Here is a 27035-nt window from a genome sequence, read left to right on the forward strand (position 1 = left end):
TTAAATATTATGGATTAAGTATTTAAATTTATTTAGATATGTTATGGAATTTCAAAAGTTATTATAAAGAATATAATTTACCATGGAGTGTCTCTTTTGTATACATGACAACTTTATTTATTCCATTTTTTTTAATTAATGCTATTAGGATAAGGAATATGAAAGGTCTGCATAATAGAAAGTTGTTATAGAAATTCTTAATTAACGATAAAAATAGATTAGCCATTTAATTAATATATAATAATAATAGGCTTTTATATTATATAAATAATATTGTAATTTTATTATATATTATTATTGTTTGATAATACAAGATCATTAATTATAGTATTAGTAATTTGATAAAATTAAATTAAATTGCATCATATACATTGTAATTAAACTGTGAGTGGTGGTGTTTCATTATGGAATGTTATTTAATTATTTTTTTTCCTTTTCATGAAATATTTAATCTTTTGTTTTAACTTTAATTCATAAAATTGAGCATTTAAAAAAAAGTAACAATAATTAAAGCAAATGATATAATAATCATTTACAATTGATATATCAAATAATAGCATGTGAAAGACTATATTTTGCCTCCACTCTAGGTCAAATATAAACGTTTGTTATTATTGATTATTTATATATTTATTTTTAAAAAATAAATAATAAATATGTTAGGTAATGTTTCAAACTGAAATTGTATAATATTTTTAAGGCAAAATATATAAATTTAAATGATGATAAAATTATATTATTTTTAATATTCGGAAAAAATTATGTTATTATCAAAATATAAACCTTTGATTTAGTACAAAATTGTTAATGTATTAATTTTGTAAGATAAAATATAAATTTTAATGATTATAAAATGACATTTTTAATTATTTGAAAGTAAGTTATTATTAATATTTAGCTTATTAAAAAAAATCATATTTTTTAAGTGTAAATTAAGAAAAAGTGAAGATTTATTTAATTATAATGCATAACTTAATGTGAGGTTTTTTTTTATTATTATAAATTATTTTTGTTAATCGTAAAATTTTTATATAACTAAAAAGGATTAAAAAATATTATATTTTAACTTTTTTTTTTTTTGAGAAAAGACTAATATTGGGTGATTCTACAATGCACCCCCTTAAAATGGATGTATTGATGCACCCTCTACTTGTTTCGGCCTCCAGAAAAATTTTTTAGTCTAATTTTTTTTATATTCATGTACGTTATAGCTATTTAAGATATCCTACAAAATTTTAAGAAATTTGGAATAATTTATAATATAGAAAACAATGTTCAAACAGTCTATTTTACACGCGTATAAAATAAAATAGTCACGCGTGAAACACACTACTTGAACGCAATTTTCGACGTGTTAAAATTTTCTGAACCTCTTAAAATTTTGCAGGATGTCTTAAATAAGTATAATTTACATGACCATAAGAAAAAATTTGACTAAAAAATTATTTCAGATACTAAAACAGATAGAGATGTATCAGTGTATCCCTTTTAAGATGGTGCATAATAGAATTTCCCACTAATATTAACTTGAAAACAAATTACATATAACAATTATAAGTGGAGGTGGAATTTTCTCTAACCAAATACATTCACTATTCACCGTAAGAATAAACTTAGCCAACAAGTGAGCTTATATAATATCAATTTTAGTTAAATTGCATACATAATTTTTTTATATAAATTTTTAAAAAAATTATAAATAACAGCAGGCAAAGCCTATTCCTACATTGATCACATGCGTCATTGCTGATTTCATTTGTTTTGAATGTTACTAAATTTGTTGAGGAGAAAAAGGGAGGGAAAAGAAAAGAGACAAAAAACAAATTAGTTGTTGGGTTGGAAATAAATGATAGTGAGAGAAAAATATCTAAATTAAAACTGCTTAGTTTATTCTTGATTCAATTTCTATATATACTTTTCAAATAATCAAATAAAAATTATACAATATCTTATATTAAATTAGATATGTTATAGATTTTGAGCCTTATTTTAGGAGTTTTATTAGATTTGATAATCTTATTAATTATTTATTAATTTATATGCACATAATGTATTTTATAAAGATATTTTAATTTGGTGGTTTGAAACAACATTTATTAAGTCCATTAATTAATTACGTGATTTTATTAATAATATTTTTATACTTTACTATATTATTATTATGGGTGACTATTCAATGGTTACATTTTTATTGTAACCATATGGTTACATTTTTCTTTGACCTGTAATAGCAGGTTACTAATAGGTAGACTTTCCTTTTTTAGAATTAATTAATTATAATTAACTATTTTTTTAAAAATAATTAATTAAATAGTAGACATTCCTTTTTTAGAATTAATTAATTATAATTAACTATTTTCTTAAAATAATTAATTAAATATTCAACAAGACCTCTTTTAGCAATTAATATTTATATTTAAATCCTTACTTGAATTATTTTAATAATTAAGTCCTTTAATTATAATATTTACAATAAAATTTATTTTTTTTTACAAAAATTAAACTTCTTTTGACACAAATTACAATGTTCTTCTTATAATAAATTTTCAAATAATTAATTATTTTTACATGATATTTAATTATTTTGTTACAATTATATGAACTAAGTATGAGGCCTCAAGCTAATCAATCGATAACAAGTGCAGCCATTTTTTTTTCTAAAAAATCCTTCAACTTATTTTATTTTTTACTTTTTAAATATTTAAATAAAAAAATAAATAATTAAGTGAAATAATTTAAAATTAAGATTACAAGTATAATAAAATTTAAATTATCAAATTATATGTGTATAATTTTAAATTATAAAAAGTTTTGCTATAAAATTTTAAATAATTTAAGTATAAAAAAAATAAATTGCTAAAAGATCCTTATATAGTAATAAATTGCAAAAAATTAATTAATAATTATAATTAATTTAATTCTAAAATATAATTAATCTTAATTAAAGTTTTATAAGGAAATAAATGATTAGGTTACTTTCAGGTTACAAGTTATTTATTATTTATTTTTATTTAATTTCTAAATTAATCACAACCATTCAATAGTAATCCAATGACTTAAAAAAATGTAACCATGATGATTACAATAAAAATGTAACCATTGAAACCTCTTCCTATTATTATATTTATTTTCTTTCGTTTTAGTTTTAAATTAAGTTATAATAGTCTATATATTTATTTCTATTATTATTTTTTAATTGTAAGCAATTATTATTAGTCAAATAGTTAACAAATTAATATTTTATACATTGTGAAGATTTGTTGCGCCACAATTTTATCGGCTTTGATGCCTTTCAAGGCTTCTGCGCTTATTTTTATAGGTTGAGCCTAATTATTTAGAGTAACATGATTAATTGTTCCATGTTTTCATGAAAAATAAAAGTTTTTAAAGGAAATTTTTTGCGGTACTGAGCACCACGAGCTTAGTTGGATTATGTGTTGTTATATTGTCAGAAGATAATATAGTCTATGCTGCATTGAGCAAACCCCTCAAAGATTAATCATAGTGGGTACGTTAAAAATATTATTCGTTGCTTATTTTATTATTTTGTTTATTTCTAAATGAAATTTTTTGATATCCTAAGTTATGGGAGCATTGCAGGGTTTATTTGTTGTTATTAGATTACATATCAAAATCTTTTTTAGGTCTTAGGGTTTTAGTAAAGGATAGTGATCCTTAGACGATTATGAAGTAAAATAAAAGAGTTTAGTTGCTACTAGCCAAAGGGTATTCCCTTTGGCTACTTCTAGTAATTTTATAGGGGATCTAGTTGTTTAGTTTTGGTGTTTGATTGATTTTGATCAGTTTGATAATTTTCTAATTATAAATATTTTTTTTGGTGTTCTGAGTATTTTCAGGTGAAATTTCAGTGTTACAGGCTGAAACTTTAACCATGTTGGTTGGACTCAATTGGGCTCATATGTGTAGTCTTCCAATTCATGTAGTTTATGCAGATTTGTTAGCTTTGGTGACGGCTATCAACAACAGGAAGATGTATTTCAACGAGTTAGGAGCGTTGTTTGAAGATGTTATAGCTTTATTGTCTAAAAATCTGGGGGTAGTTTTGTCCCATGTGGCTCGCTCTGAGAATTTAGCGGCCCATGGCTTGGCAAAGTATGCTCTGCGATTAGACGATGAGCTATCCTGATTCGAGGAGGTTCTAGCATCGGTGGTGGATGTCTACATCGTAAATTCATAAGTGATCTTAATCACTTTATCTAAAAAAATTAGATATACTATAGGATAATATATATTTATGTTTGTTCACAAAACGTGGAGTACATATTATTTAATAAGGTATATATGACCTAAATTTTAAATTATTGGGTCTAAATATAAATATGTAGAATTAATTACTTTTAATTTTGTTTAATAAATTTAAAATAGAGTGTATTGATAAAATGAGAGGAAAATTATAATTTTACTAATATTGATATTTATATTTCTAAAAATAAATATTGATATTTGAATAGGTACTTGTACTACTATTTATCTTATTGGGAAATTCTATAACGCACCCCTTAAAATGGATACATTGATGCACCCTTATCTGTTTTAGCACCCGAAATAATTTTTTAGTCAAATTTTTTCTCATGGTCATATACGTTATAGTTATTTAAGACATCCTGCAAAATTTTAAGAAATTTGGAAATGTTTAACACGCCAAAAACTACGTTCAAACAGTGTATTGTACGCGTGACTATTTTATTTTATAAGCGTGTAAAATAGACTGTTTGAACATTATTTTTATATTGTAAATTAATCGAAATTTCTCAAAATTTTGTAGGTTATCTTGAATAGTTATAACGTACATGAATATGAAAAAAAATTAAGCTAAAAAAATTTTCTGAATGCCGAAACAAGTCAAGGGTGTATCAGTACATCCCTTTTAAAGGGGTTTATTGTAGAATCACTCTATCTTATTTAATGTGATGTAAGATTATAGTTAATAAATTTTAGAGTGATCAACTTTGAAAATATTTTTTTATAGTAAAATGTGTTAAATTTTATGTAAATTTATAGGATAATATATTAGTTTCGACATTTAATTATAAATGTTGTCTAGTTAGAGATGCAATTCTCCTGTTTACAATACTAAGGCCACGACGTACATGACAGATGGCAACGAATTATGACCAGAAGAAAACTCGTATTGTTCTTCTCATCTTTTCGCCTCACCCTTATCAATGATCATGTAATATCATGTTGTCGTTTTATTTTTTTTTTTTTTTTTTGATTAACGTCGTTTTCTTTTATAGTTGTACGTTAATACATTGTTGAAAAAAATTATTAACTCTCTCTTTCTCTCTCTTTTCTCCAACCACTCAGTTTCTTTCTCTCTCTCTCTCTCTCTCTCTCTCTCTCTCTCTCTCTCTCTCTCTCTCTCTCTCTCTCTCTCTCTCTCTCTCTCTCTCTCTTACGAATAAATAAATACCCACATATCTTCATCAATAATAAGTAGTCTCACCAAAAAAAGTAAAAAAAGCAGAAAAGAAATGGAGGTCTCCTCTGTTTGTTCACTATGTACTAAATTACTTGGCATAGTCATAACTGTGACATGGATTTTGAGAGCTGCGAACTGGGTATGGTTTAGACCTAAAAGGCTTGAAAAGTGCCTTAGAAAGCAAGGTCTTAAGGGCACCCCTTACAGATTTCTGTTTGGAGACTTGAGAGAGAGCTTTAAGATGATCAAAGAGGCAAGGTCCAAATCCATCAATCTCTCAGACGATGTCGTTCCACGGATTTTCCCTTTTGTCCTTGACACAGTCAACAATTATGGTATGTTTATTTAATTATGATTACTATAATATAAATGTTTACAATATTTTTCAAGCTAGACAAATATATATATGAGTAATGATATATATATATGGGTGACTATTCAATGGTTACATTTTTATTGTAACCATATGGTTACATTTTTCTTTAACCTGTAATAGCAGGTTACTAATAGGTAGACTTTCCTTTTTTAGATTTAATTAATTATAATTAATTATTTTCTTAAAATAATTAATTAAATAGACATTCCTTTTTTAGAATTATTTAATTATAATTAACTATTTTCTTAAAAAAATTAATTAAATATTTAAAAAGACCTCTTTTAGCAATTAATATTTATATTTAAATCCTTACTTGAATTATTTTAATAATTAAGCCATTTAATTATAACATTTACAATAAAATTTATTTTTTTTACAAAAATTAAACTTCTTTTGACACAAATTAAAATTCTCTTCTTATAATAAATTTTCAAATAATTAATTATTTTTAAATGATATTTAATTATTTTGTTACAATTATATGAACTAAGTATGAGGCCTCAAGCTAATCAATCGATAACAAGTGCATCCATTTTTTTTCTAAAAAATCCTTCAACTTATTTTATTTTTTACTTTTTAAATATTTAAATAAAAAAAATTAAATAATTAAGTGTAATAATTTAAAATTAAGATTACAAGTATAATAAAATTTAAATTATGAAATTATATGTGTATAATTTTAAATTATAAAAAGTTTTGCTATAAAATTTTAAATAATTTAAGTATAAAAAAAAATAAATTGCTAAAAGATCCTTATATAGTAATAAATTGTAAAAAATTAATTAATAATTATAATTAATTTAATTTTAAAATATAATTAATCTTAATTAAAGTTTTATAAGGAAATAAATGATTAGGTTACTTTCAGGTTACAAGTTATTTATTATTTATTTTTATTTAATTTCCAAATTAATCACAACCATTTAATAGTAATCCAATGGCTTAAAAAAATGTAACCATGATGGTTACAATAAAAATGTAACCATTGAAACCTCTTCCATATATATATATATTTAACACACTTATAATATGGTAACAACTTTAATAAATTAGTCATTTTTGTTTAAGATAGATCTGACATGTTAAAAATGACTTGCCATTAAATTTATACGTGCACAGGTTAATTTGATACACACAGTTACTTAATTATCTTATCTTTTCATTTATTATCTTTTCAAGCTAAACATGTTTTTAGTGCTACTTGGATTACCTGTGTTATCTGTGTTCCTGACTACCTCTGATTTATATATGGTCCAAATTAAAAACGTATTGCCTGCCTATATCTTACTTCTAGCTATAAATTATTACCATATATTATATACAAACATGAAACATTACACTGTCACTTCAGCTCTCCTTCTTTTATATATTTTTTCTTTTAAAGAGTTTACTTAATTATTGTGTTTATCATAAAGGAAGTTACACGCATGCAGAATCTATATTTATATGTGAAGTAATTTTTTCTATTTAGGAGTTGTAGAAAATATATATTTTTCTTTTAATATAGAAAGTCCAGTTGCATCCTGGAATTATCAAGCGTTAGTTATTACAATAAGCATATTCTTAAACATTAATTAATTAACATAAAAAACATGTTATATATGTATTCAAAATATATATATATATATCCAGTGATATATATGTCAGTCTTTTGAAATAGCTGGTTCACAATGGGGACGGACTCACTGGCAAGCTTAAAGCCCCGGCCCCACTGAAAAACGAAAATTCCAATTGAGAAAGTATAAAAGAAATTTTTAAAGTTGATAGTTATACACCACAATAATAAAAAAAAGCCCTCATGTATATTTTTTATAATACTTAAATCCCTCCAAAATTAAATAAATTTATTAAAATTGAAAATAATTTTTATTTAAAATAATATAAATAATTTTTTTTATAATAATTAAGCTGCACAAGGCAAACTTGTCACTGGGTTCATCTGATACAAAAATATTCACGTCACTATGTATATAGTGGTCCTTCATACACACTGGCCAAAGAAAGGGAGGGGGTGTGGGGTCATTTGCTCCTTTTAACTTTTTGTTTATATATTTTTTTTTTTTGAATATTTTGTATTTTGATCTTATAAAAATAATTTTTTTTTTATTTATGTTCTTAAGTATTTTTATATTTGTCCCTATAAAATTTATACTTTATTATTTTTTAACACATATATTCTTATTTGTATTCTTAGAAAATTTATATTTTTTACTTTTATTTTTACATATATTTATTTTTATATTTTTTATTAATACTTTAATTTTTTTTACCCTCACTAAAATATTTGACTGCCTCCGCCATTGTGTATACACACACATTCATATATTTTTTTTAAGTTTCAATTAATTTCTAAGAAATTAGATTCTTATTTTAATTAATATTATAACGCGGCCATAAGAGTATCTCCAATGATAAAATTTTAAAAGATGTTTGGTGAGATGGACATATTATGTGGCAAAACATTGAGATGCTATACCATTGGAGAGAGGATGATGTCATTTTAAAAATTTACATGGATGCTATGCTGTAGGATTAATGCTATTCATTAATTTTTAATAAAAAAATTAAAACTAAAAAGTTATTGTAGCTAAAAATTAGAATATATAAAATAATAATGTGTGAAATTATAATTATAACATTTTTAAAGAGTGCTATACATTGAAATATTTTTAAAAGAAAGAGTACCAAAAATGATGTGGAAGAGAGATAAAATAAAATATTATATTTCTATATGATGCGTAAATTTTTAATATCCTTAAAGGATGCTATTATTGGAGATGCTCTAAGTATAACGATAATATTTACTTAAGTGGCGTTTGTTAACACTTTTTTAATCAATTTTCTGTTTTTAAAAATAGAAAAGTGAAAATATTTTTCAAAAACATGTTTTATAAAATTTTTGTTTCTTAAAAACAAAATTTTTAAAAATAAAAATTTTACTTTCATTTTGTGATTAAAAAAATAAAAAACAAAAATGTATAATATCTTATATTTTTTTTTTATATAAGATTAATTAATATAATCTCAACATATTAAAGGATATGGTTTCAATTAGGGGTGGGCATTCGATCCAATCTAATATTTTTTTTTCTCATCTGATCCAATTCAATTAGTAATTGGATTTAAAAAATTATTATCCGATCCAATCCAATTAGACCTCAAAATCCAATCCAATCTGATCTAATTGCTGATTGGATTGGATCAATTTTTTAATTGGATATCTAATTACAAACTTAATTTTTAATATTAACTTAAAATATGAAAATAAATACGTAAAATAACACCATTAATTTTTAAGTTTACTACTCCATAAAAATATTATTGTTACACGTGTAATGTAACTAAATGTTTGAAATAACTAAAACAACAATATTTCTAAGTAATAAAATATAACAAAAAATCATGAAAATAAATACATAGAACAACCAAGTGTTACAAATTTGACAAAAAAAAAAGTCACTAAAAATATAATTAATATATATTTTTTTATTTTTTATTATATAAATTAATTTAAATAATTTTTTAATATATATAAATGTATTTGGATTGCATCGGTTTTTAGATTTTAAGATTGACATTCAATAACCGATCAAATCCAATTAGAATTCAACTTTTAGTATCTAATCCAATCCAATTATAATTGGATATCCATTTTTTTTGTAAATAGATTGGATTGGATCAGTTCGGTTCAATTAGATTGAATTGGATGTTACCCACCGTAAATTATAATTATAAATATATAGATAAATAAATGAGTGTGTATGATAGAAGGAGGCTAATCGAAAGGTGTATACATGCATGTAGGGTCGATCCAAGGGTTTTGGGGGCCTTGTACAAAATTTTAAAATTAGGATCTTTAAAAAAAAACTGTATACATTAAAACTACAATTCTATTAGTTTTTTGTTTAAGATTCGTTCATAAATTTTCAATTATAAATTTTTTATTGATGTATATATAATAGGAAAAAAAAATAGGCATTTTCTTTTAAAAAAAAAAAAAAAAAAAATCGAGCCTTAAAAGAATGAGAGCCTTATGCAATGGCCCAAACTGCCTAAATTTCCAATGCTTGGGCCGGCCCTGGATGTATATATAAATAAATGAGGAAATTACACTCTATACCCTTTTTATGTTGTTCTCTTTCATTTTTACCCTCTTTTTTAAAGTCTATTATTTTTACCTCTTTTTTTAAACATTGTACCAATTTTGCCCCTGTAATTTCAAGATACGCTCCATGTGACTCTCTTATGTCTGGGTATTTTGGGTACAATACACATAAAAAGAGGTATGTTTCAAATAAATATAAAATTAGAGACAAATTTAGTTAATTGATTAATAAAAGAGGCATTTTTCAACTTAACCCTAAATAAATATCAAATGAACAAATAACGCTAGTTATATTAAAATTATTGGTTGCACACGTACATAATAGCATCGAAGATTCAAATAAGTGATACAAATGTAAAATATAATTTATTTTGTTAAAAGTCTACTCCAATAGTGTACTAAATCATGATGCAAAAAGCTTACATAAGCGTTTATATATTACACAATACATAATTTGGGACTCGAACCATGACCTCCAACACACACGCACCCTCCTATGGTCACTTAATTAGCTAGCCTCAAGTGGTTTTTAATAAATTATTAAGTAAGTATTAAATAACATATTAAATTTTACATTAAAAATTACAATTATGTATTGGAGCACAATAGTAAAATTTGATGTAAAAACATCACAAATCTACTTTTTGTACAAAATTTACATATTCTTGGAGATGGTCTAATTATTTAACTAATTAGATCGATTTCACATGATTAGTTTTTTTGTTTTTTTTGAAATGGACATATATAATTAGTAATTATAATTAATAAATATATCATAGTGTTTGATGATCAATCCAATAACAATATTAATTCAGGTAAAGATTCATTTATGTGGTTTGGACCAACACCAAGAGTACTCATCGCAAACCCAGAAAACATAAAAGACGTTTTCATGAAGTTAGGTGATTTTCCCAAACCACATTCTAATCCACTCATAGAGTTGCTTGTAAAGGGTCTAGCAAATTATGATGGCCACAAATGGGCCAAACATAGAAAGATTATCAATCCAGCTTTCCATATGGAGAAGATAAAGGTATATATATATATATAAATTCATTTTTTATTGATATATTTATTTATAATATAATATAAATATTTTTATGTATAATTGCAGCATATGGTTCCAGCATTCTATGTAAGCTGCAATGAAATGTTAACGAAATGGGAGCAATTAATGGTGAAGCAGAATGGAAGTGACAATGAATGTGGTGAGATAGATGTGTGGCCTTACCTAGAAAATATGACTGGAGATGTCATTTCTAGAACTGCTTTTGGGAGTAGCTATGAGGAAGCTAAGACCCTTTTCCAGCTCCAAAAAGAACAAGCTGAACTTGCTATTAAAGCTATACAAAATGTCTATATTCCCGGATGGAGGTGCAACATGAATCAATATATATATTTTCATTGTTATTATTAATTATAAAAATACAAACGACGAACTCTTTTTTATATATGCAGATTTGTGCCAACTAAGTTAAACAGGAGGATGCAACAAATTGACTGTCAAGTGCAAACTCTTTTAAAGGAATTGATCAATAAAAGAGAGAAGGCAATGAAAGCCGGAGAAGCTCCTAACGATGACTTGTTAGGCATACTAATGGAGTCCAATTTCAAAGAAATTAAAGAACATGGGAACAACAAGAATGTTGGAATGAGTATTAAAGATGTAATTGAGGAATGTAAGTTGTTTTACTTTGCTGGCCAAGAGACCACCTCTGTCTTACTCAATTGGACCATGATCATGTTAAGTAGGTTTCCTCATTGGCAAGCTCGGGCTAGAGACGAGGTTTTGCAAGTCTTTGGTGATAACAGTCCGGATTTTGATGGACTAGCACACCTCAAAGTTGTAAGTACAGATATATATATGTATATTTATATATATATATATATATATATTTATTTAGAGAAATGTAAAGGCTCGACTACTGTGGACATTGTCTCACATAGAATAAATGGTAAGGTATTGAGCTATATATAAGAATATAGGCTACTCCACTCATGACCAATTAATTTTAAGATAGAACCTCATGATTCTCAACATAGTAGAGTGTTAAGCCATTTATATAGTTATGATTGATAATTAGTCCCAAATTAATTTCTTTACAATTTTGCTCTTTCATCTTATATATTCTCCCTCTGTGAGTGGTGTTTATTAATTTTTAAGGTGTAATATTATTATTGGTACAATTAAGTATTATCGAGTCTCATATAATTTTATATAAAAAATTTTATGGGATAGTGCTAATCAATCACAAAATGTTACATCTACATAGTTTTAGGTACTACTAGTACTTAATACCAGTGCTCATATATTTAATATAGGTATACATATGTTACTTATTTTGTTATGATATATATCTTTACATGGATATAAATATATGTAGGTTACTATGATTTTGTACGAAGTTCTAAGGCTTTATCCGCCTGTAATTTCTCTGGCTCGAAGAGTGCACAAGCAGACACAACTTGGGAATTTGACATTACCAGCAGGAGTACAAGTGTTATTACCAACTATCCTTGTTCACTATGATACCGAGTTATGGGGAGAAGATGCCAAAGAGTTCAAGCCAGAGAGGTTTGCAGAAGGAGTTTCTAAGGCCACCAAGGGCCAAGTTTCCTTTTTCCCCTTTGGTTGGGGGCCTCGAATTTGCATAGGCCAAAATTTTGCTTTGAATGAAGCCAAAATGGCCATGGCCTTGATTCTACAACGCTTTACTTTTGAATTTTCACCCTCTTATGCTCATGCTCCTGCAACTGTTATTACCCTTCAGCCACAATATGGTGCTCACTTAATTATACATAAACGTAATTAACATTGTAACTAGGTGAATATTGTGTATGTTTGAGAACTCATATATGTATAGTTTTTTGATTATTTTGTGTGATGAATTTCTTAAACTATTTATCATATTTATTATATGTTATATAACTAAACATATTATGTGAAAAGGTAAATTTTTTATTTCAATTCTTTTTTAAAATTGCATATTTATTAAAATGATTGAAAAGAAAAACATAATTTTAGATTAGTTTAGTACGCAAAGGGTTCGTATGCTGTCGGTTGTTTTTTACTCTTATAACATCGTTTAGAATAGTGTATAGTAACGAATTTTGCCAAAATTGACACTGAAAAACTTTAAAAACCATCTTTAAAGTCCAATTTTATAGTAGTATTATCTTTTTTCACCTTCAATTAGTCAATCCCTTTTGTTTATGCCAACTTGGAAATGAAAGATCATGATTTGTTGGTAAAACTTACACGAACACTAAGTATCTATACTAGCTCTTCCAACCTGCATCATTTTTCCATTTTTGTCCGTTTAATTTGTTTATTGTTATATATTTTACCTTTCATATTTTAATATGAAAGATAATTTAAATTTTGGCAATTTAATCAGTTTGATCTTCTTCTTTTTTTTCATAGACTTTTCAGCCACACCACCTCATCATCTTGCTATATATGATATGGTTTCAATTAGAATATTTATGATCAAACTTTTAAATTATGCTTTTCTTTTGGTACATGTTCCGACCGTGAATAGCTAGCTTTAGCTAATATTGCTTCCACCAAATATTGATCATTTTGACATTGTGTTTTGTAAAATAATTAATTGGATTTTTTACTTTTTGTTAAATAATAAATCATGTATTATATTTTAAAATTGGTACAAAATAATATCTTGGAGCTTAATTTTTTATCAATTTTCTTTTAATATAACTAATCTGATACTAAATTTTAGTACAAAAAAATAATAATAAATTAGCCTGGTCATAATATCAGTTAAATTATTATATTATGTTTTATTTCATAAAAATTAAACCTAAGATACTATTTAGTACCACTTAAAAAAAAGTATCTAAATTATTATCTAACAATCAAAATTTTAATTAATAATTTTTATTAAATATATGATTTAAAATAAAATTTAATTAAAAAAAATTACAGAAATAAGTAAAAAAAATGAGTAGATGAGATAATGCAACTTATATCCACTGACATTAATTATAATATACAATTTAATATTAAAATAGACTAAAAATAATATTATACCTGGAACAATTAACATGCTCTCCTTAACTATAACTATATAAAGACAAAATAAGTTTTTTTTTTTTTTTTTAAGGAAAAAGACAAAATAAGTTAGTCATATGACTCATATCTAAATTATATTTTTATTTCCAACTCGGAAGCACACTATTTTTTTTTTTTTTGGAATGGAAAGCACACTCTTAATATATACTATATTTATGTATTTACACCATATTCAAAGTTAGGTTAAAGGGTAAAATACCCAATTAGCATTCCTCACACGCGTCATAGATTACCTCACTTGTTTTAAATTTTACTTAACCATTTTTTTTAAGCAAAGTAAATTTGACTTAAGTTGGCACATTATTAATTCATACTAATAGAGCTTTCTTTTAGTAAAATATTGAATAACTCTTCCATATAAAATAATAATAATAATAATAATAATAATTTATAAATTTCGTTCTGCATACTTGTTTCGCTTAGTTTTTAACTTTTTATATATAGGATAAAAAAGTGATTTAGAAAAGTTTAGATAACAAATAAAAAAAATAATAAAAAATTAAAAATTAAAAATAATTTACATAATTTATTCCCTGTAGCCAAAATATTGTGCTCACCTAATTCTACATATATAAACGTAATTAATTAATGTAGCAGAAAGTATATACAACAAATGATGTAATATTTGTTAAGTGTACACTGAATCCACACTAAGCTAAAGCTTTTTAACCCTCCGACATGGTCTAGTCATACATATTGACTTGTGAATTTATTTCCTTACTATATATTAGAAGTACGTACATATATATTAAGAGAAATGCTAAGGCAGTATCGTGTCAAACACCATAAAATATTACATATTATTATTAGTATAAATTAATCTTAAATTTTATATATTTTAATTTAATAATAAATAATATAAAAAATCGTTAATCATCCATAATTACATTTATCACACCATAAAATATCTTCTATATTAAATGTGCATGTCATAGTTGTACTGTTGACTATATGGAGAGGAAAAACTGAAATTGGGTTCCTGCAGTAATCATATCTAATTAGATGATGAGGGTCCTGCCAAGTATGGATCAGCTTCGCTCATCAGATTTTATTTATTTATTTATTTATTTTTTTTTGATAAGGAAGCTCATCAGATTTTACTTGTGAATATTGTTGACGTAAGAGTGATCAATAATATAAATTAATTGGTTTATTTCAATAGAATTATAATTTATAATCATATATATTTATCTTTATTAAATTAGTTATAATTTGGAATTTATAGCACATAAATTGGTTGAAATGATAATGTGTTAATCAAAGTATATTGAATATACCTTTTCAAAAAAAAAAAATATTTTGAATATAATAATTTTATATAAATTTTTATAGTTTTTTTTAATTTTATTTATTTTTTTAAGAAATATGTGGTAATATATTAAATCAAATTAATTGTTATATGAACACTTAAGAATTTAGGACAAATGTCTGGGCAAATACGAACTCCTATCAAACTAGTAATAGACTTATGCATATGCCACATCATTTGCATACCCCCCAAAACCACCAAAATGTCTCCTCGAGGTCATTGCCGCGAATTAAGATCTTCTGTTAACAGTGTATTAAACTAATCTCATTATAACCCATCAATTAATTTGAGCATTTTAAGGGAAAAAAATTGTATATATAGATGGTTAATTTTTTAATAAATAAAAAATTAGTTGACGTATCAAACTTAGATTGGTTTAACACAGTATCTCGACACCAGGAGATCTTGATTCCACTTCCGCATTAGTAGACAATGCGAAAACTCCAAAGTGGAACCCATGGGCATCTTCGAGATCTACCCCCAACCCTATCCCTCACTCCAATTACCTCCAAACTCTGACCCACACCTAAGTTTTAATTTTGACGACGTCACGAAAAGTATAATTGACAGAGAGTTAAATTGTAAAAAAATTGGTATGAAATATCAATTCAACCCTAATTTATAATTCAAATTCCATAAAACTAATACTCTTAAATTCAATTTACAAATTCATAAAATGTAGACTTGTAAGAAATAAATATCAAGTTCTTAATCATTCTAAATCAGTTACATTCTAAATCAGTTATTATGACCAAATATGTATCACTACAGTTATATTTGTTGCATTAATTTTTTTTTTTCTAGAATTTTAATACTTAATTTATTCAATTTTGATCGCATTCATCGTTCATCTCATGCCATAAATTTTAAGAAAAAACTATTTCTTTTTATAATTAGCTATCAATTTAATTAACACTCTGATAATAGACGTATCAATAATACTACATCAATTTTAGTCTTATTTACAAATATTTCATATGGACAATTCAACGAATGAGATTAATTAGTGGACCTGTCCTGTTACGTAGGCCTCAAGTATGTATTGCAAATTGAGGCCACGTGGCAACGGATTATGAAAATCTGTGTCGTTTCTATCTTCCATCTCATTTTTCACTCACACGCTCATCTCATCTCATCTCATGTGTCGTTTTCTTCGACATATCATTATTAACAAATCAAAGCCGCATGACTCAAGGCTTCGGTTCTTCTAGATGAATAAAAGATTATAGGCTCTCATTACACTCTTTCTCTACTGTTTCTCCAACCACTCACTAATAAACAGCAACCAATAGTGTAGTTATACCCTTTTAGTTTTTACTCTTATAAATACCCATTATTTTCTACCTCAACTCCTACTATACCAAAGAAAAAAAATAAAATAAAAGATAAAGAAATGGAGGTCTCCTCATCATCAATCCTTTCACTGTGTGCTAGCTTAGTTGGTATACTAATAGCTGTGACATGGATTTGGAGGGTTGTGGATTGGGTATGGTTGAGGCCCAAAAGGCTTGAAAAAGGCCTTAGAAAACAAGGCTTTAAAGGGAATCCTTACAGGTTTCTGTTTGGAGACCTGAAGGAAAGCTCTAAATTGATCAAAGAAGCCACTTCCAAACCCATCAATCTCTCAGACGACGTCAATCCTCGGATTTTCCCTTTTCTCGATCTCACAGTCAAGAAATATGGTACTTATTTACTTATTATAACTAACTACTTTAATAATGTTTTCAGTAATAATAATGCTTAGTTTCTAGCTAGCTATATATTGTGTAATACTTATCTTTTCCTTTATTATATTTTCGTCATGCTATATTTAGTATGGCTGTTTTTAGTACTACTTTTGCTTTTATGTCATTGTTATCTGCATGTGTAATTGTGTACTACTGCTATATATGGTTCCAAATTAATAACGTATGCCTACCTTTAACCGGCTCGTCTCAACCCAATTCGGGGAAAAAAATTAAGTTGGATTTTTTTTTTAATGAATTTTTTTTTAGGGTAAATACTATTTTGGATCCTCTGTTTTGCAAAAGTTACTAATTGGACCCTGTATTTTGTTAAATGACAAAATGAACCCTGTATTTTCTAAAATAGTACAAATAGGACCCTGAATTGATTTTTTGTCAAAATAAAGTTTAATTATAATCTAATCTAAAAGTGCTATGACAAAACTGTTTACATTTTTTGTATCTGTTCGTATTAAGCATTGTCTTCAAGTTGTTGTATTAAAAAAAAAGTTGTCAAAAATTAAGCTCAGGGTCCTATTTGTACTATTTTAGAAAATACAGGGTCCATTTTGTCATTTAACAAAACACAGGGTCCAATTGGTAACTTTTGCAAAACAGAGAGTCCAAAATGGTATTTACCCTTTTTTTTACATATATTTTTTTGATATATAATTGTACGTAAAAAATCTTAAATATATGTATTTAGAAAATATAATTAAGATTTTTAATAAAATATTAATATAATATCTTAAAAAAATAAATTAAATAATAATAAAATTATTATTATTATTATTAAATAATAATAATAAATTATAAAATATAATATTTTAAAAATAAATTTGGGACCATTTTCTTAAATGGCTTTTTAGGCTAGGGTGAAGGTCTTTGGGCGTGGCTCTTGCTTGCTGCTCCATCTTTGAACTTGCTTGTTACTAATACACATAAAATTACATGTGTCACTTCATAAAACCTTATTCTAATTTTGATTGCTTAAGAAAATTGATTGGTGAAACACCAACTTCATTTGTTCAAGAGAAGAAAAACACTAATTTTATTAGATAAATGTTTACAAGTACCAATGGTTTTTAGGAATTTTCTACGTGTCACTATTAATATTGGTCTAATTAATTATTGAGGTGGCGTTGGTTAGAAAAAAATAAAAATATAAGAATAAGAATGAGAATGAGATCAATTGGAATAGGAATAGAATGGAATAAAAATTAAAATGCATAAAAAAATTAATAGAAAAAATTATTAAATATTTTCAAATCTTGCATTGGAATGATCTTTCTTTCCATTTTAAAACGAAATAGTCATTCCACCAAATTGATAGAAAGGTTATTCCATCGGAATGGTATTCCAATAGTTTTAAATGTAACCAAACAAACGAATAGAATGAAAATTGTTTCCTTTCGATTTCATTCTATTTCATTACCTCCAACCAAACGTCACTTGAGTTTTATATAATTTGATATAAGAACTTTTATGAAATATGGCCAATCACAAAATGATACATCTAAAGGTGTTAGATAATACTGGTATCTAATAGCAATGCTCATTTTATATTAAATTAGAGGAAAAAAAAAATTAAATACACTTGTCAGAATTCATATCTTCTTAATTTTTTTTGCTTCATTAATTTCTTTGGAATAAATTCTACAAATATTTTAAATCATAACTCACGTAGGTCCTCAATATTAGAGAACGATAATTAAGTGTCATGGGTGCAATATAACATAAAATGATAAAGTATAGAAGGAATTGAATAACTAATAATTATCTGTTAAACATTAATTTCTTATTGTTACACATCACACAATTAAAGATGTAGTAATAATTTTTTAATTAATTTTTTATTCTTTTAATTAAAAAAGTAAAAATATATTTTATAAAATTATTTTTACTTTTTAATTTTTTTAATTAAAAATTAAAATTTGAAAATAAAAAAAAAATTACTTTTAAAATTTTTTAAATATTTTTTTAATTAATATTTTAGATTCCAATCTCAATTTGGACTTTAGGACCCGAATTTCGCCTTCAGCCCTAGTCCTAAACACAGACCACAATTATGACCCTAGACCCGAACTTAGACCTAACTAAAATAAAATTAAAAATAAAAATTATAGAACACACTTTTAATTTTTGTTTTTTAAATTAAAAATAAAAAATTGTTATAGAATATATTTTTATTTTTTAAAAATACAAATTATCAAAATATAAATTTTACATTTATTTTTGTAATTAAAAATAAAAATATTAATAAACGCTCTATAAATAATTTATTATTTAAATTCTATTACTATAGTGTGTGACTGTGTTGATGATGAATTGAATAATAGCATTAACATGAATTCAGGTAAGGATTCATTTATATGGATTGGACCGACGCCAAGAGTAAACATCACAAACCCACAACTCTTGAAAGATATTTTGACAAAATTGGATGATTTTCCAAAACCACGTGTCAATCCACTTGTACTTTTGCTAGCTACTGGTCTAGCAAATTATGAGGGTGATAAATGGGTCAAACATCGAAGGTTGATCAATCAAGCTTTCCACATGGAGAAGTTAAAGGTATATACATTTAGTCACAAACCAATTTGCTTTTTGAAAATTCAAGAGATTGATTGCTCTACTATACCCTTGTCTTTTTCGCATTTAGAGAAAAAAATAATTATCCATTTTTTTTTTTATCAATGTATACCTTGTATTTAAAATTACTTTTAAATTTTAAAAATTTTGAATTATTATTATATATCAAAAATAAAATTAAAATAATTACTTAGGAGACTTATAGAAAAAATAATTACGTGCAGTAAAATATTTAAAGTTTATTTTAATAATTTTCTAAAATTTACAAATAATTTTAAATAATGTAAACAATTATTAATTAGAATAAAAAATTATTCTGAATATCAAAAATAGATAAAAAATCTACAAAAACAATTTTTTAATGGTGTACTATAGACATACAATTTATTTATAATATAAATGTCTATATACATAATTGCAGCATATGGTTCCAGCATTCTATGTAAGCTGCAATGAAATGTTAACGAAATGGGAGCAATTAATGGTGAAGCAGAATGGAAGTGACAAAGAATGTGGTGAGATAGATGTGTGGCCTTATCTTCAAAATATGACTGGAGATGTCATTTCTAGAACTGCTTTTGGGAGTAGCTATGAAGAAGCTAAGACCATTTTCCAACTCCAAAAAGAGCAAGCTGAACTTGCTATGAAAGCTCTAAGGACTGTTTATGTTCCCGGATGGAGGTCTATATACAAATACATATATATTATTACTACTTGCATTCATTTATTATAAGCTAAATAACTATATATCTTTAATTGTATATTTACGTGTACAGATTTGTGCCAACTACGTTGAACAAGAGAATGAAACAATTAGATAAGCAAGTACAAACTCTTTTGAAAGAGTTGATCAATAAAAGAGAAAATGCAATGAGAGCCGGAGAAGCTGCCAACGATGATTTGTTAGGCATAATGATGGAGTCCAATTTCAAAGAAATTAAAGAACATGGGAACAACAAGAACGTTGGAATGAGTATTAAAGATGTAATTGAGGAATGTAAGTTGTTTTACTTTGCTGGCCAAGAGACCACCTCTGTCTTACTTGTTTGGACTATGGTCCTTTTAAGTAGGTTTCCTCATTGGCAAGCTCGCGCAAGAGATGAGGTTTTGCAAGTCTTTGGCGATAACATGACTCCGGACTTCGAAGGCTTATCACACCTTAAAGTTGTAAGTATATATATATATATATATATATATATATATGTATATATATATATCACCTTATTGTTGTATTCTTTAATTTTGCAATAAAGTATTTCAGCTTTTATATTAATTCATTATTTCACAATTGTTATGTGATGAGTATATTAAAAAAGTACTATATAAAAATATTTTGTCATATATATAATAATATAAAATGCATAAGGTTATTCATTAAAAATTTAGAATTTGGTTTAAAGAAATAATAGTAAAGGAAATAAAGCGTCCCAAAATTTTTAAGCTCATAAAAAACTTGTTTGTCAATTTTATTATCTTGAGTGAGTTACTAAACAAAAAAAATGCCAGACCTGATTATTTTTTAGTGTAATTTTGTGAATGTATATTCATATGAATGACTGATGCAGGTGACAATGATTTTTTATGAAGTTCTAAGGCTTTACCCACCGGCAATCTTTATCAATCGCACTGTGCACGAGAAAACACAGCTTGGAAATATATCAATACCAGCAGGGGTAGAATTGTCATTACCTGCCATCCTTGTTCACTGTGATACGGAGTTGTGGGGAGAGGATGCCAAGGAGTTCAAGCCAGAGAGATTTGCAGAAGGAGTATCCAAGGCCACCAAAGGGCAAGTTTCCTTCTTTCCCTTCGGTTGGGGACCTCGGATTTGCGTCGGCCAAAACCTTGCTATGGTTGAAGCCAAAATGGCCATGGCCTTGATACTACAACGCTTCACTTTTGAACTCTCACCCTCCTATGCTCATGCTCCTATAGCCATTCTTACACTTCAGCCACAATATGGTGCTCACTTAATTCTACATAAACGTTATTAATTGTAGCAGCCTACTCACGAATAAGTTTATCTATAGTTACAAATAAATTGCATGACTTTTATTTTCTCGAGAACTTAATGAATGAGTATACATTTACTTGTTTTGAGCAGTATTATTATACTATTACGAACCCAAAAGTTGAGAAATTTAAAGGATGTTTTAACTTAGAAATAGTTCTCACTTTTTAAAAACAGAAAATAATTTTTCAAAATTAATAAAGGTCATTTGGCCAAATTTTTTAAAAATAATTTTTCTAAAAGACAAAAAATCACAATGTTGTTTTCTATTTTCAAAAAGATTTTTTCGTGTAACATATTAATTATATTTTACATTTCACATATCGGGATTCTGGACCCGAACCCCGAAACCAGATCTTGACTCGGACCCCAAACTTGAACCCCGAACACCGACATGTACTCGGACCCTAGACAATATAGACCCAAACAACAGACCTGTATCCCAGACCCCAGACTTGGACCCGACCCAGAACCTTAGACCTAGTGCAGGTTGCAGGTGCGAATCCAGGTCTGGGTTCGGACCGGGTTCTAGGGTCTGGGTTTGGGTCAAGGTCCGGGTCTGGGTACAAGGTTCGGTTCGAGATAGGATGGGTTCATGTCATAGTATGGTGTAGGATATTGAAAAAAAAAATTTAGTAAAAAAATCCTAAAAGTATTTTATAAAACCTGAACTGAATACCACTAAATTTTTTAAAATGACAAAAAAAATGTTTTCTATTTACACTTTTGAAGACACAATTTTGAAAACATTTGGCTTCATAACTTAAAAAGTGTTTTCAATTTTTAAAAATAGAAAACAGCTTTTAAAAACTAACAGAGAATGTTTGGCTAAATTTTTTAAAAGCAGTTTTTTGAAAACTCAGTTTTAAAAAACTAGAAAACATCAAAATGTTGTTTTCTATTTTTAAAAACAATTTTTTTGTCTAATATTGTATATTTTACATTTATTCTCACATACTCGGACCTTGGACCCGAACCCCGACTTGGACCCGAGTCTGAACCTGAACCTCACCCGGACCCAAACCCCCGCACTAACCCGGACCTCAAACCTAGATCCCGGAATAACGAATCACTTGGACCCAGGCTCGGACCCTGGACCCCGGACCTCAGACTAGCTACATTGGATCCGGGTTCGGGGTCTGAGGTCTGCAGTTAGGGTCCGGGTCTAGGTTCAGACCGAGGTCCAGGGTCTGGGTCCGAGATATATGGTGTAGGATATTAAATTTTTTTAGTAAAAAAATCTAAAAATAAATTTAAATAGCCAAATACCATTAATTTTTTAAAATGATTTTTTTTTTCTATTCTCACTTTTGAATATACAACAAAATAACGTCTTAGTAATGAATATATAACATTATGGTTACCCTTATATTGTATGGGGTACGTTTTGCACACTCTAACTACCAAATAACTATAATTACATTTTCATCCCTCCTACAAGTCACAAATCACAATAGTACTTTCTATTGTTATAACTCACAAATCGTTTACAATAATAGATAAAATAGGATGAGAGATTTCCCCCATACAAATGTCACTATTCAACTTTAGAGCATATTTTGTTAATCCGTGAGTTGATTATAGTGGGTCTCCGAACATATAAGACAATAACTCTAGAAAAAAAAAAAAAAAGATAAAAAACAACAAACATTTAAAATTAAATTGGAAAAGCTAAATAATTCTTTACATGTAGTAGGCAAAATAAAGGAAACTTACATACATAGCATCAGTCTCAATGAGTAATTGATACTTGCAGTTGATTCACCCAATTGACACTGTGGAAAAGACTAAAGAGCCTCGGCTTTCATCTCATTACTTCTGAAATTCCCTTGCAATTGGTTTTGAAAGAGTAGCAACTTCTCTTCCATCATGGTCAGCATCAAAGTTCATCTTTAATCCATTCGTCTCATGTGGCTTCCAAGGAATTTTGTCAACTCGTATGGAACTTCGAATTGGAACGGATGTGGAGGCATTTAATTGGTTCTGATGGTTGCCTTCGGTTCTTGGCTGAATGGTAATTCTCCAAATATTTAGTTAGCAATCGAAAACCCATTAGGCACAATAATACTTACAAATTTTGAAAGTTTAAAATATCATGATCTTTCATATATATGGTAAGTTTATTATTAAATAGAAGCTAGATAAAATTTGCGAGACACATTCTCAAAGTTGGAAGTTGGATTTAGATTAGGAAAAAATAGTACAAAGAATATAAGAAAAATCAAGAAAATGTTAGGGTATGTTTGGTTTAAGTCTGAAAACAGTTATATTCTAAAGAACTTAAAAGAGGTGGGAGTTCACAATTATTCTTGATTGGTTGAGTCAAATCTCAATATTAGTTTGAGTTTTAGACTAATATAAAACAACACTACTTTTATAGTTTTTATGTTTTCAAATTGTAGTGTAAAGTCTTTTTCGGCAAATTAATTAATAAAATATTTTTTTAATTAATTTAAGTTTTTATTGAGCAATTAAATTAATTTTATTGTGATAATTTCGTGCTCTAATTACTCCAATTCTTTTATAGAAAATTCTATTCCCAATTGGTTGTAATTGTTTAGGAAATTTCTCGTACAAATTTTCTATATGAAAAGTTGTCTATTTTTGAGAGACTTGACTTTTCTTTTTTTTCTTATTGATGAATTCAGTTTCGACATGTTTTTAGCCGATCGAACAAACTTTATTTGGTAAAGATTGAAGTCTAAGTTCATGATCTTAGTCTAATTTGAAAAGTTATTTTCTTTCTAGACCTAATCTGCTACTGCAGAATTTGATTTTGATGCTGCAAATTAGAAAATTTATGAAGAAAATTTTGTACAGTTGGGAAATCGTGTTTTTAGCTATCTCTAGGGTTGATATGTTCTATCAATAGGACCTAGAGAGCAACGAAACAATTTTGACTTATTCTAGTTTCATTATTACATATTTTTTTATTTGTAAGAAGGGGGAGTTTTTTCTGTGAGAACCTAGTGTTTATGCTATTGTTTTTATGCTCCTCTTAGGATTGGTTGAAGAACTTGAGTGAACAAGAGAAAGGTCTTCAAGAGAAGACTAGTTTAAGCCTTACTTCAGGAGGAAGTAAGCACTCACACATCAAAGACAATGGGAGTTCACTGTTAAGTCAATTGTATTTGGAATTAATTGAGACTTTACTAATTGATTTTATCCCCGTAGACTAGGAGTACTGTTTTGAAAGAATACTGATAGCACGTATAATTCTCTTGTGTCAAATTTTTTAAATTCTGAATTTATTTATTTTTTGGTTCTAGTTTGATTCTACAAATTTGTGATTTGCGGTGATAAGATTGCAATATGTTGTTACAAACTATTACAATTGAGTTTTTACTAAAATTTAATAAAATTATCGGTATTTGTACAAACACAATTTTTCACGTAGAATATAAAAACTCTCTAAATATTTTTCAACCAATCACAAATTTAATTTTTTAAAATTCAAAAACATTAAATTGCAATATCACATTACAACAGATCAATACAAATTTAAAATTTTTGTTTCCAAATCACTTTTTTTTCAGAAAAAATAATTTTTCAATAACAAACCAATCTAACTCTTATTGAATGAAATTTTTTACACAATTTTTTCGTTTTTATTTTCCACTTTTTTTTTCTCATATATATTAGGACCATTTCTCTTTCCCCACCAAGATCCAAAAAAAAAAATGCAATGACAAACCAAAAATAGCTATGAAAAACATTTGAAGATCTGGTGTGAGAGAACGGCAGTGTTGGTTGCCTGTTTGGACAATGGTGTCGTTGTTTGGTACCAATTAATAACATAACCATTGAACGACATTCACCCATATAAGCATTGCAACTCTTCTATTGCAGTTGCTAACATCTATAGCGTTTTTTATGGTTTTTTTTTTTTCAGATTTCAAACAATACTAATGGCATTGATATACTTTAATTTACATCTTTTAATAGATGCTCATTTATTATTCGAGATGCAAAAATGGAACTCTATTTGTATTAATTTTTAATATTGTACTCTAATGCATAATTATAAATTTTGATGCAAAATTTAATATATTACTTAATGCTCACTTCATAATTTATTAAAAAATATGAAATAATAATAATGCAAATCTAAATGTAAAATTTAATAATAAGATAATAATATTATAAACTATTTTATGGAAAGGAGTATGTTAGCTAAAATTTAATAATAAAATATTAAAAATGATATAATAGTAAATATAAAAGTATAGTATTTATTGTGATGCAAATTTTGCATCATGCTATATTGTGATGCAAATTTAGAACACTTTTGATTATGTGAGATTTTTGCATCATAATTTAGCATACTATTAAAGTAGACTTTTGACAAAGTGAACTATATTTTACATTTGCATTATTTATTTGATCCTCCATTAAAGATACTCTAATAATACATAAATAAGACAATCTTTACATATATATTATTTAAACTTTCTTTTTCTTTTTTATTATTTTGTCATGAAATAAAAAAAAAATAATTATTCAATATATATTAAATAATAAAATAATATTATTTTAATAATTTTTAAAAAGTATTTACTACTGAAATATTTTAAAATTAAAATAAAAGCGTTAAAAGAAACGTATAAAAGGAATAAAATTAAATATTACTTGAGATAACATGTGATTAGTTAACAAAATTTTATATATAAAATTATATATAGGACATTGTACCCATTGGTAGACTTAGGGGGAGGGAGGACTTAAGTCCACCATCTGATTTAAAAATATATTAATTTATAATTATTATTTTCATATATACATAATAATTAAATAGAACAATTAGTTAAGATACTTTAAATTTACATGGGAAATCATATTTTGAATCCTTTCACTTCTTTTTTCCACGGGTATTTACATTTTATTTATTAGAAAAAAAGTTGAAAAATAAGATTCAAACTAGATTCAAACTTATGACCACTAGAATAGGAAGATGTTTTCACTTAAATTTAGCTAATTATTTATTATTTTAGATAATATTACATCTATAACTAAGTCCACTCTAAATAACATATATTAAAGAATACAAGCGTCATAGGTGACCTCACTTGTTTTAAATTTTACTAACTTTTTTTTCTTGACTAAAATTGGCACATTTAATATATGCTAATTTGGATATCTAAAGTTAGATTTTTTTTACAATACTGAAGGTAAATATTGAATCACCCTCCCATAATGTCAAAATAATAATAATAATAATTTATAGTCTCCCTTCCGCATATAAGATATTGGGAAATTCTACCATGCACCCTTTTAAAATGGATATATTGATGCACCTTTATCTGTTTTAGCACCTGAAATAATTTTTTAGTCAAATTTTTTCTCATGGTCATGTACGTTATAGTTATTTAAGACATCCTGCAA

The 27035-nt window shown here is 26.3% G+C and overlaps 2 protein-coding genes across 2 annotated transcripts; both read left to right on the forward strand.

Moving 5' to 3' along the window:
• Positions 1–5389: 5389 nt before the first annotated feature.
• On the forward strand, positions 5390–12799 carry LOC115707772 (cytochrome P450 CYP72A219). The gene is made up of 5 exons (XM_030635828.2): positions 5390–5778; positions 10740–10957; positions 11039–11298; positions 11383–11770; positions 12309–12799. The coding sequence occupies exons 1-5, from the start codon at positions 5496–5498 to the stop codon at positions 12735–12737; spliced, it is 1578 nt and encodes a 525-aa protein (XP_030491688.2). The 5' UTR covers positions 5390–5495; the 3' UTR covers positions 12738–12799.
• Positions 12800–16526: 3727 nt separating this feature from the next.
• On the forward strand, positions 16527–21739 carry LOC115708157 (cytochrome P450 CYP72A219). Its single transcript, XM_030636367.2, has 5 exons — positions 16527–17008; positions 19407–19624; positions 20064–20323; positions 20419–20809; positions 21208–21739. The coding sequence occupies exons 1-5, from the start codon at positions 16720–16722 to the stop codon at positions 21634–21636; spliced, it is 1587 nt and encodes a 528-aa protein (XP_030492227.2). The 5' UTR covers positions 16527–16719; the 3' UTR covers positions 21637–21739.
• The last annotated feature ends 5296 nt before the right edge of the window (positions 21740–27035 follow it).

Source organism: Cannabis sativa, chromosome 1, assembly GCF_029168945.1.
Source record: "Cannabis sativa cultivar Pink pepper isolate KNU-18-1 chromosome 1, ASM2916894v1, whole genome shotgun sequence".
Taxonomy (NCBI): domain Eukaryota; kingdom Viridiplantae; phylum Streptophyta; class Magnoliopsida; order Rosales; family Cannabaceae; genus Cannabis; species Cannabis sativa.

Excerpts from the sequence above, each read along its gene's own strand:
- LOC115707772 (XM_030635828.2), top strand. The coding sequence starts at position 5,496 with ATGGAGGTCTCCTCTGTTTGTTCACTATGTACTAAATTACTTGGCATA. Across the intron at positions 5,779-10,739 it reads TGACACAGTCAACAATTATG|GTAAAGATTCATTTATGTGG; the intron begins GTATGTTTATTT and ends ATATTAATTCAG. Across the intron at positions 11,299-11,382 it reads GTCTATATTCCCGGATGGAG|ATTTGTGCCAACTAAGTTAA; the intron begins GTGCAACATGAA and ends TTATATATGCAG.
- LOC115708157 (XM_030636367.2), top strand. The coding sequence starts at position 16,720 with ATGGAGGTCTCCTCATCATCAATCCTTTCACTGTGTGCTAGCTTAGTT. Across the intron at positions 17,009-19,406 it reads TCTCACAGTCAAGAAATATG|GTAAGGATTCATTTATATGG; the intron begins GTACTTATTTAC and ends ACATGAATTCAG. Across the intron at positions 20,810-21,207 it reads GCTTATCACACCTTAAAGTT|GTGACAATGATTTTTTATGA; the intron begins GTAAGTATATAT and ends TGACTGATGCAG.